At 49.7% G+C, this 12,931-nt stretch overlaps 1 protein-coding gene across 2 annotated transcripts in view; it reads right to left on the reverse strand.

Annotated features, from left to right (window-relative positions):
- RASSF5 (Ras association domain family member 5) overlaps positions 1-12,931 on the reverse strand; it is a 144,599-nt gene that overhangs the window by 89,308 nt on the left and 42,360 nt on the right. The window contains exon 4 of one of the 2 annotated variants that reach the window (XM_038748734.1): positions 7,891-7,900. The exons of the other annotated variant lie outside the window; for it this stretch is intronic. Coding sequence (XP_038604662.1) covers positions 7,891-7,900 — 10 coding nt within the window. The remainder of the gene's footprint in view (positions 1-7,890; positions 7,901-12,931) is intronic. 2 annotated transcript variants of the gene reach the window in all.

Consider the following 12,931-nt stretch of genomic DNA (forward strand, 5'->3'; position numbering starts at 1 on the left):
GAATGAAAGAGGCAGGCACAGAGAAAGAAACAGATACACAGAGAGATACAGAGAGAGAGACAGCCACAGAGAAAGAGACACAGGGAAAGAAACAGAGACAGCCACAGAGAAAGAGGAGAGGGACACACACACAGAGAGAGGAAAAGACAGAGAGAGAAAGGACAGCCACAGAGAGAGGGACAGACAGAGAGCGAGAGAGAGGGGCAGACACAGAGAAGAGAGGGACAGACACACAGAGAGAGAGGGACAGACACAGAGAGAGAGAGGGACAGACAGAGAGCGAGAGAGAGGGGCAGACACAGAGAAGAGAGGGACAGACACACAGAGAGAGAGAGGGACAGACACAGAGAGAGAGAGGGACAGACACAGAGAGAGAGAGAGGGGCAGACACAGAGAAAGAGAGACAGAGAGAGGGACAGGGACAGACACAGAGAGAGAGGGACAGACACACAGAGAGAGAGGGACAGACACACAGAGAGAGAGGGACAGACAGAGATCGAGAGAGAGGGACAGACACGGAGAAGAGAGGGACAGACACAGAGAGAGAGAGAGAGGGACAGACACAAAGAGAGAGGGGGACAGACACAAAGAGAGAGGGGGACAGACACAAAGAGAGAGGGGGACAGACAGAGAGGGGGACAGACAGAGAGAAAGAGAGGGACAGACACAGAGAGAGAGAGGGACAGACACACAGAGAGAGAGGGACAGACACACACAGAGAGAGGGACAGACACACAGAGAGAGAGGGACAGACACACACAGAGAGAGGGACAGACACACACAGAGAGAGGGACAGACACAGAGAGAGAGAGGGACAGACACAGAGAGAGAGAGGGACAGACACAGAGAGAGAGGGACAGACACAGAGAGAGAGGGACAGACACAAAGAGAGAGGGGGACAGTCACAAAAAGAGAGGGGGACAGACACAAAGAGAGAGGGGGACAGACACAAAGAGAGAGGGGGACAGACACAAAGAGAGAGGGGGACAGACACAAAGAGAGAGGGGGACAGACACAAAGAGAGAGGGGGACAGACACAAAGAGAGAGGGGGACAGACAGAGAGAGAGAGAGGGACAGACACACAGAGAGAGAGGGACAGACACAGAGAGAGAGAGGGACAGACACAGAGAGAGAGGGGGACAGACACACAGAGAGAGAGGGACAGACACAGAGAGAGAGACACAGAGAGGGACAGACACACACAGAGAGAGAGAGAGAGAGAGGGACAGACACAAAGAGAGAGGGGGACAGACATAGAGAGAGAGAGGGACAGACACAAAGAGAGAGGGGGACAGACACAAAGAGAGAGGGAGACAGACACAAAGAGAGAGGGGGACAGACACAAAGAGAGAGGGGGACAGACACAAAGAGAGAGGGGGACAGACACAAAGAGAGAGGGGGACAGACACAAAGAGAGAGGGGGACAGACACAGAGAGAGAGGGGGACAGACACACAGAGAGAGAGGGACAGACACAAAGAGAGAGACACAGAGAGGGACAGACACAGAGAGAGAGAGAGAGAGAGAGGGACAGACACAAAGAGAGAGGGGGACAGACATAGAGAGAGAGAGGGACAGACACAAAGAGAGAGGGGGACAGACACAGAGAGAGGGGGACAGACACAGAGAGAGGGGGACAGACACAAAGAGAGAGGGGGACAGACACAAAGAGAGAGGGGGACAGACACAAAGAGAGAGGGGGACAGACACAAAGAGAGAGGGGGACAGACACAAAGAGAGAGGGGGACAGACACAAAGAGAGAGGGGGACAGACACAAAGAGAGAGGGGGACAGACACAGAGAGAGAGGGGGACAGACACAAAGAGAGAGAGGGGGACGGACACAGAGAGAGAGAGGGACAGACACAGAGAGAGACAGGGACAGACACAGAGAGAGAGGGGAACAGACACAGAGAGAGAGGGGAACAGAGAGAGAGGGGGACAGACACAGAGAGAGAGAGAGAGGGACAGACACACACAGAGAGAGAGGGACAGACACACAGAGAGAGAGAGGGACAGACACACAGAGCGAGAGAGGGACAGACACACAGAGAGAGAGAGGGACAGACACAGAGAGAGAGGGGGACAGACACACAGAGAGAGAGGGACAGACACAAAGAGAGAGACACAGAGAGGGACAGACACAGAGAGAGAGAGAGAGAGAGAGGGACAGACACAAAGAGAGAGGGGGACAGACATAGAGAGAGAGAGGGACAGACACAAAGAGAGAGGGGGACAGACACAGAGAGAGGGGGACAGACACAGAGAGAGGGGGACAGACACAAAGAGAGAGGGGGACAGACACAAAGAGAGAGGGGGACAGACACAAAGAGAGAGGGGGACAGACACAAAGAGAGAGGGGGACAGACACAAAGAGAGAGGGGGACAGACACAAAGAGAGAGGGGGACAGACACAAAGAGAGAGGGGGACAGACACAGAGAGAGAGGGGGACAGACACAAAGAGAGAGAGGGGGACGGACACAGAGAGAGAGAGGGACAGACACAGAGAGAGACAGGGACAGACACAGAGAGAGAGGGGAACAGACACAGAGAGAGAGGGGAACAGAGAGAGAGGGGGACAGACACAGAGAGAGAGAGAGAGGGACAGACACACACAGAGAGAGAGGGACAGACACACAGAGAGAGAGAGGGACAGACACACAGAGCGAGAGAGGGACAGACACACAGAGAGAGAGAGGGACAGACACACAGAGAGAGAGGGACAGACACAGAGAGAGAGAGGGACAGACACACAGAGAGGGAGGGACAGACACACAGAGAGGGACAGACACAAAGAGAGAGGGGGACAGACAGAGAGAGAGGGGGACAGACAGAGAGAGAGGGGGACAGATAGAGAGAGAGGGGGACAGACAGAGAAAGAGAGAGGGACATACAGAGAAAGAGGGACAGACACAGAAAGAGCAAGGGACAGAGACAGCTTGCAGTTGAGCTAGTGGAGTAGAGGGCTGAGCAGCAAAACGGCTGGCTCTCCTCCTGGCTCTCCCACCACTTCCTTCCCAGGCTATGCTACCACACGGAGTCCTGCTGCTGCCACCCAACAACCCCAGAACATGAGATGCAGCGTGGCTCAGTGGAAAGAGCACGGGTTTGGGAGTCGGTTCTAATCCCGCTCCGCCACTTGTCAGCTGTGTGACTTTGGGCAAGTCACTTAACTTCTCTGGGCCTCAGGGATTAAGACTGTGAGCCCCATGTGGGACAGCCTGATTACCTTGTATCCCCCCAGCGCTTAGAACAGTGCTTGGCACATAATAAGCACCTAACAAATGCCATTATTATTATTATTATTATTATTATTATCATGAGACCCCCCCCCTCGCTTCCGACAGATGGATACTCAGTCTCCCCTTCCTGTAAGCTTGGCCTTGGACCCATCACTTGGTGCGGACCTGGGCCTCTCTGTGGAATGGGGAGCATCCCCCCTGTCCTGCCTCCATCTCCTAGACATCCAGCGAAGACAGGTGGAAGAGGAAGGAGCATTTTCATGAAAGGAAGAAGCCTCTCTGTGCTCCAGAGACAGTGATCAAAGCTAGCTGGCTGAGGGAGGAGAGTTTGGGGACCTTAGGCTCTGGCTCAATCAATCAGTATTTATTGAGCACTTACTGTGCACAGAGCACTGTGCTAGGCACTGCGGAAAGTACAATACAACAGAGTCGACCGATGCAACTTCTGCCCACAATGAACTTACAGCTTACAGGCTTTCTCATCTCAACGGCCGTGATGGACCCCCTTTCCCAGAAGGTCACCCCTCGCCCACCACCTGGACAGCTCAGTGTGGCCCTCCAACAGCCAACTCCTAGGGGAAGGATTCAGACCCATACTGCTCTGACCCTGCAGGATCCCTTTTGCCCACAGTCGTCCTCTCCAAACCTGGCACACCAGCGGGGTAAAGTCAAGCCAGCAGTCTAGTTTCCTTCAAACCTTAATCCCTCAGCCCCAGGACATCTCTCTGAAGGTCACACTAATACACTGCCAACTCGGCAGAGATCATTTTCCCAGATCTGCCTCTGCCTCCTCGTGCAGCCTGGGGTGGGGTGTGTGGGAGCAAGGAAGTTCATTAATTCATTCATTCATATTTATTGAGCACTTAGGGGATGCAGAGCACTGTACTAAGTGCTTGGGAGATTACAACAATTAACAGACATATTCCCTGCCCACAAAGAGCTTACAGTCAAGAGGGGGAGACAGACATTAGACAGATACAGTGTTCTGAACACAGCAAGCGCTCTCCAATTTTTTTATAAATAAATAAATGGAGTTGGCGTATTGGGGAAGGGAACGGTAGGTGGTTCCCAAGTCCTGGAGAAGGGTCGCCTTTCTCCTGCCAAGCTGTTCTGCTCTACTTCCTGGGCCACCCCCATCTTCCCCATCCTGGCAGCCTGTGATGGGCTGTTCCACCAGAGCGGTTCATCCTTCAGAACTAGAGACCGCCATCCTGGTAAAAGGGGGTCAGTTGAGAGACCTGCCACATCCCAGGACAGATGGGAAACTCTCCTCAAACAAAAACTCCTTTCATTCAATCGTATTTATTGAGCGCTTACTGTGTGCAGAGCACTGTACTAAGCGCTTGGGAAGTACAAGTTGGCAACATACAGAGACGGTCCCTACCCATAGTGGGCTCACAGTCTAGAAGGGGGAGACAGACAACAAAACAAAACATGTTAACAAAATAAAATAAACAGAATAAATATGTACAAGTAAAATAAATAGAGTAATAAATACGTACAAACAAACATACATATATACAGGTGCTGTGGGGAGGGGAAGGAGGTAAGGCGGGGGGAGATGGGGAGGGGGAGTAGGGGGAGAGTTATCCATTTATATTAATGTCCGTCCCCCCTCTAGACTGTAAGCTCCTTGCGTGCAGGGAATGTCTGTTATACTGTACTCTCCCAAGAGCTCAGTACAGTGGTCTGCACACAGTGAGCGCTCAATAAATATGAATGTCGGCTTTAAAGCACTCAATCACCTTGCTCCCTCCTACCTCACCTTGCCACTCTCCTACTACAAACCAGCCTGCACACTTCACTCCTCTAACACTAATCTTCTTACTGTGCCTTGATCTTGCCGCCGTCACCTCGCCATCGTCATTGTCCTGCCTCTGGCCTGGAACACCCTCCCCCTCCTCAAATCCGACAGACAATTAGTCTCCCCCCTTCAAAACCTTATTGAAGGTACATTTCCTCCAAGAGGCCTTCCCTAAGTCCTCCTTTCCTCTTCTCCCTGCCCGCAGGGAACTTACAAACTGAGGTGGGGAGGTAGATCCTAAAATAAATTACAGGTAGGAGGAAGCAATATAGTATAGAAGCAGTATGGCCTAATGGAAAAATGTTAATAATAATACTAACTGTGGCATTTGTTATGTGCTTACTATGTGCCAAGCACTGTACAAAGCACTATAAAGGGCCCCCAACCAAGGGGCAGAAAAAAACACCCACTAGTGCCTCTCCCCACCCGCAATCCTAGCACACCCCAAAGGGGATGAAACCATGGACAAAAATGGAGACTAACTAGGTGATTCTCCTGATCTTGGGGTTGAAGATTGCAGCTGTTTCTTGTGGATGTGGATGTGACAGGGTCTTGCGGATGACCCTGTAACCTCCCCAGCGCTTAGAACAGTGCTTTGCACACAGTAAGCGCTTAATAAATGCTATCATTATTATTATTATTAATCCCCATTTTACAGACAAGGGAACAGGCACAGAGAAGTTAAGTGACTTGCTCAAAGTCACACAGCTGACAGTTGGTAGACCCGGGATTTGAACCCATGACCTCTGACTCCAAAGCCCGTACTCTTTCCACTGAGCCACGCTGCTTCTCAATTATCTCGAATCTACCCCAGCACTTTTTTTTTTTCCAATTGTATTTGTTAAATTCTTACTATGTGCCAGGCACTCTTAGGTGCTAGGGTAGAAACAAGCTAATCAGGTTGGACTGTGTCCCGATCCCACAGAGGGATTGCAGTCGTAATCCCTATTTTACAGATGAGGAAACTGAAGTCTAGAGAAGTGAAAGATCGCACCACAGACAAGTAGCAGAACTAGGATTAGAACCCAGGTCCTTTGACTCCTAGTCCACACTCTCCCACTCTCCCACATCCTGCCTCTGGCCTAGAACGCCCTCCCTCTCATATCTGACAATTATTTTCCCGGGCTTCAAAGGCTTCAAGAGGCCTTCCCTGACAAAGCCTTTCTTTTGTTCTTCTCCTACTCCCTCCTGCGTCACCCTGACTTGCTCCCTTCATTCATCACCCCCTCCCAGTCCCACAGAACTTATGTGCATATCTGTAATTTATATTAATGTCTGTCTCCCCCTCCATTCATTCACTCATATTTATTGAGTGCTTACTGTGTGCACAGCACTGTACTAGTGCTTGGGAAGTACAAATCGGCAACAGAGACGGTCCCTACCCAACAATGGTCTCACAGTCTAAAAGGGGGAGACAGACAACAAAACAAAACAAGTAGACAGGGGTCAATACCATCAAAATAAATAGAATTATAGCTATATACACATCATTAATAAAATAAATAGCATAATACATAATACACAAGTGCTGTAGGGAGGGGGGCGATGGGGAGGGGAGGAGGAGGAGAGGAAAAGGGGGGGGTTCAGTCTGGGAAGGTCTCCTGGAGGAGGTGAGCTCTCAGTAGGGCTTTGAAGGGGGGGAAGAGGGCTAGTTTGGCGACTAGACTGTAAGCTCGTTGTGGGCAGGGAATGTATCTGTTTATTATATTGTACTCTCCCAAGAGCTTAGTACAGTGGCCTGTACACACAGTGCCTGGAACATAGTAAGTGTTCAAATACCATTATCATCATCATTACACAGTAAGCACTCAATAAATACCATTGACTGACCATCCACTAGGCCTTGCTGCTGCTTGGCACATAGTGAGCGCTTAACAAATCCGAGAATAATTGTTGAATATATTTCCCACTCCTCACAAGCTGGGGTCAATGCTTTAGCTGTCTCCTTGGAGTCATGGACACTGAACAGAGTGGAAACTGCAGAAGTGTAAGAGGGAATGAGGGTGGAGAGAAGGGAGATAATGGGGAAAGGAGGGTGGGAAGAGGGGAGATAATGGGTACAGGAAACAGGAAATGACCAAGAGTTGGGCTGCTGTCAACCTTTCCACAAGCTACTGGCCCTGATGGAATCTCTGCTGCCTCCTCTATTCTACAGCCAAAATCAATCAATCGTATTTATTGAGCACTTACTGTGTGCAGAGCACTGTACTAAGCGCTTGGGAAGTACAAGCTGGCAACATATAGAGACAGTCCCTACTCTAGAAACAGTGGGCTCACAGCCAAAACTCGCCTCTGGCCAAGGCAAGGGACTGGGTGGGGAGAAAGAGAGAAGCAGCATGGGTTAGTGGAAAGAGCAAGAGCCTGGGGGTCAGAGGTCCTGGGTTCTAATCCCAGTTCTGCCATTTGTCAGCTGTGGGGGTCCTAGGTAAGTCTCAGTTCATCAAACGGGGATTAAGACTGTGAGCCCCATGTGGGACATGGACTGTGTCTACTCTGACATCTTGTATCTGCCCAGCCCGCACCCTCCGCTCCTCCACCGCTAATCTCCTCACCGTACCTCGTTCTCGCCTGTCCCGCCTTCGACCCCTGGCCCACGTCATCCCCCGGGCCTGGAATGCCCTCCCTCTGCCCACCCGCCAAGCTAGCTCTCTTCCTCCCTTCAAGGCCCTGCTGAGAGCTCACCTCCTCCAGGAGGCCTTCCCAGACTGAGCCCCTTCTTTCCTCTCCCCCTCGTCCCCCTCTCCATCCCCCCATCTTACCTCCTTCCCTTCCCCACAGCACCTGTATATATGTATATATGGTTGTACATATTTATTACTCTATTTATTTATTTATTTATTTTACTTGTACATTTCTATCCTATTTATTTTATTGGTATGTTTGGTTCTGTTCTCTGTCTCCCCCTTTTAGACTGTGAGCCCACTGTTGGGTAGGGACTGTCTCTATGTGTTGCCAATTTGTACTTCCCAAGCACTTAGTACAGTGCTCTGCACATAGTAAGCGCTCAATAAATACGATTGATTGATTGATTGTATCTACCCCAGTGCTTAGTACAGCGCCTCGCACATAGTAAGTGCTTAACAAATGTCTTAAAAAAACAAGACAGGGAAATGCACAGGAGGAAGGTGTGAGTCTCTCTGCTCTCTCTGCTTTCTGTCATTTCACCGCCCCTTTCCTCCAGCCCCTCCCCAAGTCTCAAGTTCTTGAGTGGTCATGTCTCTTTCAGCAGGCTAGTGTTAAAACCGCCTCACAGCTGGACCTTACGGAAAAGAGCCTGGGGGTCCATGACGGGGGTACGGTTTGCGTCAGAGGCAGGCGGTTGGATGACAAATTTGTCTGGATGTCCCAGCAGTTCTACCAATCCCTAGGCGAAGGGTTTGAATTATGACCTAATGTGGCACCGCCTCCCCCTGCTAAGCATAGGATGCAATCTGCTGCTGGCCTGGCCCCTGTCCAAGCATGTCAGTCAGTCGTATTTATCGCACACTTACTGTGTGCAGAGCACTGTACTAAGCGCTTGGGAGAGTACAATATAACCATAGACAGACCCATTCCCTGCTCACAACAAGCTGACAGTCTTTAGGGAGAGACAAACATTAATAGAAATCAATGAATTACAGAGACATGCGTAAGTGCCAAGGGGTTGGGAAGTGGGGGCGATGAATAAAGGGGGAAAGTCAGGATGACCAGAAGGGAGTGGGAGAAGAGGAAAGGAGGGTTTAGTCAGGGAAGGTCTCTTGGAGGAGATGTGTCTTCAATAAGGCTTTGAAAGGGGGAGGGTAATTGAGTATGTAGAGACCCTGGGTGAAGACCCTCTGGGCTGGGCAATGGTTGTGACTCTCCTTGGTCTCGGGGTTCATTCATTCATTCATTCAATTGTATTTATTGAGAGCTTACTGTGTGCAGAGCACTGTACTAAGCGCTTGGGAAGTACAAGTTGGCAATATATAGAGATGGTCCCTACTCAACAGCAAGTTCACAGTCTAGAAGGGGGAGACAGACAACCAAACAAAACATATTAACAAAATAAATAGAATATGTAAATATGTACAAGTAAAATAAATAGAGTAATAAATATGTACAAACATATATACAGGTGCTGTGGGGAGGGGAAGGAGGTAGGGAGGGGGTGGATGGGGAGGAGGCTCAGTCTGGGAAGGCCTCCTGGAGGAGGTGAGCTCTCAGTAGGGCTTTGAAGGGAGGAAGAGAGCTAGCTTGGTGGATGGGCAGAGGGAGGGCATTCCAGGCCAGGGGAAGGACATGGGTCGGGGGTCAACGGCGGGAAAGGAGAGAACAAGGCACAGTGAGGAGGTTAGCGGTAGAGGAGCGGAGGGTGCAGGCTGGGCTGGAGAAGGAAAGAAGGGAGGTGAGATAGGAAGGGGTGAGGTGATGGACAGCCTTGAAGCCGAGAGTGAGGAGTTTTTGCCTGATGCATAGGTTGATTGGTAGCCACTGGAGATTTTTGAGGAGGGGAGTAACATGCCCAGAGCATTTATGCACAAAGATGATCTGGGTAGCAGCATGAAGTATAGATTGAAATGGGGAGAGACAGGAGAATGGGAGATCAGAGAGGAGACTTATGCAGTAATCATCAGCTGATGCAGGGGTTGCTCCTGCCCTGGGATTTTTTTTTTTGTCAGTTTTTTAAATAAAATTAAAACCAACATGAGACTTCTCCTTTACTCGCTCTGGCCTGATAATAATACATAATAATGGTATGTTAAGCACTTACTTTGTGCCGAGCACTGTACTAAGCACTGGAGTGGATACAAGCAAATTGGGTTGGACATAGTCCCTGTCCCATGTGGGGCTCAAAGTCTCAATTCCCATTTCATAGACGGGGTAACTGAAGCCCAGAGAAGCGAAGGGACTTGCCGAAAGTCACATAGCAGACAAGTGATGGGGCTGGGATTACAACTGAGGTCCTTCTAACTCCCAGGCCTGTGCTCTATCCACTAGGTCATGGAGCTTCCCCGGGCTGTGGCCACAGCAAGAGCTCTTGCTCTTTCCTATAACCCATGTTGCTTCTCTCTTGTCTCCTCATCCCGTCCCTTGCCTTGGCCAGAACCTAGTTTTGGCTGTAGAAGAGAGAAGGCAGCAGAGATTCCGTCAAGGCCAGTAGGTTGTGGAAAGGTTGACAGCAGTCTATCATCATCATCATCATCAATCGTATTTATTGAGCACTTACTATGTGCAGAGCACTGTACTAAGCGCTTGGGAAGTACAAATTGGCAACATATAGAGACAGTCCCTACCCAACAGTGGGCTCACAGTCTAAAAGCGGGAGACAGACAACAAAACCAAACATACTAACAAAATAAAATAAATAGAATAGATATGTACAAGTAAACTAAATAAATAGAGTAATAAATATGTACAAACATATATACATATATACAGGTGCTGTGGGGAAGGGAAGGAGCTCTTGGTCACTTCCTGCTTCACTTCCGGGGTCTCATGAAGAGCCGCAGGGGCTTTGCTGAACTTGGTTTGGTGGCAAGAGCCCGGGCTTGGGAATCGGAGGTCCTGAGTTCTAATCCTGCCTCTGACACTTCTCAGCTGTGTGACTTTGGGAAAGTCCCTTAACTTCTCTATGCCTCAGTTCCCTCATCTGTAAAATGGGGACTAAGACTGTGAGCCCCACGTGGGACAACCTGATCACCTTGTATCTACCCCAGCACTTAGAACAGTGCTTGGCACTTAGTAAGCACGTAAACACCATCATCATCATCACTTTGGCCACTGCTCTGGAGCTTGGGCTGATGAGTGGGAGATGGACCTCGGGAAGCAGGAACCCTCCCCAAAGAGCTGGGACAGAATCACTTTGCCTTTTTTTCCCCAAGATATTTAAGCATTTAATTTGTGTCCAGCGCTGGTCCAAACACTGTGGTAGATAGAATTGTAAGCTCGTTGTGGGCAGGGAACATGTCCACCAATTCTGTGATACTGCACCCTCTCACGCACTTAGTACGGTACTCTGCACACAGTAAGCGCTTAGTAAATACAATTGATTGACTGAACTTAATCAAGTTGGACACATTCCCTGTCCCACATGGGGCTCACAGTCTAAGAAGGAGGTAGAACAGGCATTAAATCCCCATTTTACAGTTGAGGCAAGTTAAGTAACTTGCCCAAGGTGACACAGCAGGGATGTGGCAGAGATGGGATGTGGCATCCCAGATGTGGCAGAGATAGTACAGTGCTCTGCACATAGTAAGCGCTCAATAAATACAATTGATGATGATGATGGGATTAGAACCCCAGTTGATCTGTTTTTCCTCAATCTGCAGAAAGGGCCTACTTCTCCCCACGATGGGAGAAGTTCCTGACTGCCCCCAGCCCATCCCTCCAGCAATTGAGCCAGCTCCCAGGACCCACCAGACCCCTCCCCTTCGCTCCAACTCCACAGGCCCAGATGGTACCTTGTTCGCCTGCCCCAGATATCTTCTACTCCGTAAATTCCTTGTGGGCATCGATCTCCTATTGACACTCTATTGTAGTGCATTCTCACCAAGCACTTAGTACAGTGCTCTGGACAGTAAGTACTGGATAAATAGCATTGATTGACACCCAGAACTCTCCAGTCCCAACTCCTTCCTCTGACCCCAGAGAAGGTAACAAGAGGATCAGGACAGGGAGGGGCAGAGAGTTTGAAGGGAGGGTGGCTCAGGTTCACTGCAAGTTCAGGTAGGTGCTGAAGGAAGGAGAGACAGATAGAGAGAGCAAGACAGGGAGGAAGGACAGAATGAGGAAGAGAGGGAACAGATGAGTGAGCAGGAGAAAGACAGCATGAGAGAGATGGGGGTGAGTTGGGGAGTAGCAGAACCAGATGGTGCTCCAGTGGGGGTCTGGGATGTTGGGGAAATAGAGAAGGCCCCCATCCCCTGCCCTGCAGAAACCCATCCTGACCCATCTCTTTCTGGGGCAGCATCTCCCCTGTGAAGTCCCTCAGCCAGTCTGGCACCCCAGGCCTCCTAGTTCCCCTGGCATGGTCACAGCTGAAGCAAAGATGGCTGGGATATCTTTATATCCCACCTGTATATATGTATATATGTTTGTACACATTTATTACTCTATTTATTTATTTATTTTACCTGTACATATCTCTTCTATTTATTTTATTTTGTTAGTATGTTTGGTTTTGTTCTCTGTCTCCCCCTTTTAGATTGTGAGCCCACTGTTGGGTAGGGCTTCCCTCCCCACAGCACCTGTATATATGTATGTATGTTTGTACATATTTATTACTCTATTTATTTTACTTGTACATATTTATTCTGTTTATTTTATTTTGTTAACATGTTTTGTTTTGTTGTCTGTCTCCCCCTTCTAGACTGTGAGCCCACTATGGGTAGGGACTGTCTCTATATGTTGCCAACTTGTACTTCCCAAGCGCTTAGTACAGTGCTCTGCACACAGTAAGCGCTCAATAAATACGATTGATGATGATGATGGGATGTGGGGATGGGGAGGGGAGGTCTGACAACCAAGCTCTTGTAGTCCAGGAGGAGCTCAGAGAGACGTTGGTGAGACTGAGGTAGCAGGGATTACCCAGTAAGGAGGAACCATCAGGACCTTGAAGGAAGCAAGGAGCCCTGGCCCAGAGCCCAGTTTGCATGCCAGCAATATACAGCTGTGACGTGGGCTAACACATTCCCGCTTGGGGCGGGCTGGAATCTGCCTGCACCTGAGCAGCAGCCCTTAAAGCACTTCAGAGGAATTCAGCTTCTCCCCCTTAGACGGGACACACGCACAGAGAGAAAGAGAGAGAGCGAGACACACACACGCAAAAAAAAAAAGACAGATTGAGAGACACCACCTCTCCAAGTCCCAGACAATGGAATGGTTGTTTCTTGGGGGTTTGGATTTAAAAAAAAAAAAGTTAAAC

This window comes from Tachyglossus aculeatus, chromosome 7 (assembly GCF_015852505.1).
Source record: "Tachyglossus aculeatus isolate mTacAcu1 chromosome 7, mTacAcu1.pri, whole genome shotgun sequence".
Taxonomy (NCBI): Eukaryota; Metazoa; Chordata; class Mammalia; order Monotremata; family Tachyglossidae; genus Tachyglossus; species Tachyglossus aculeatus.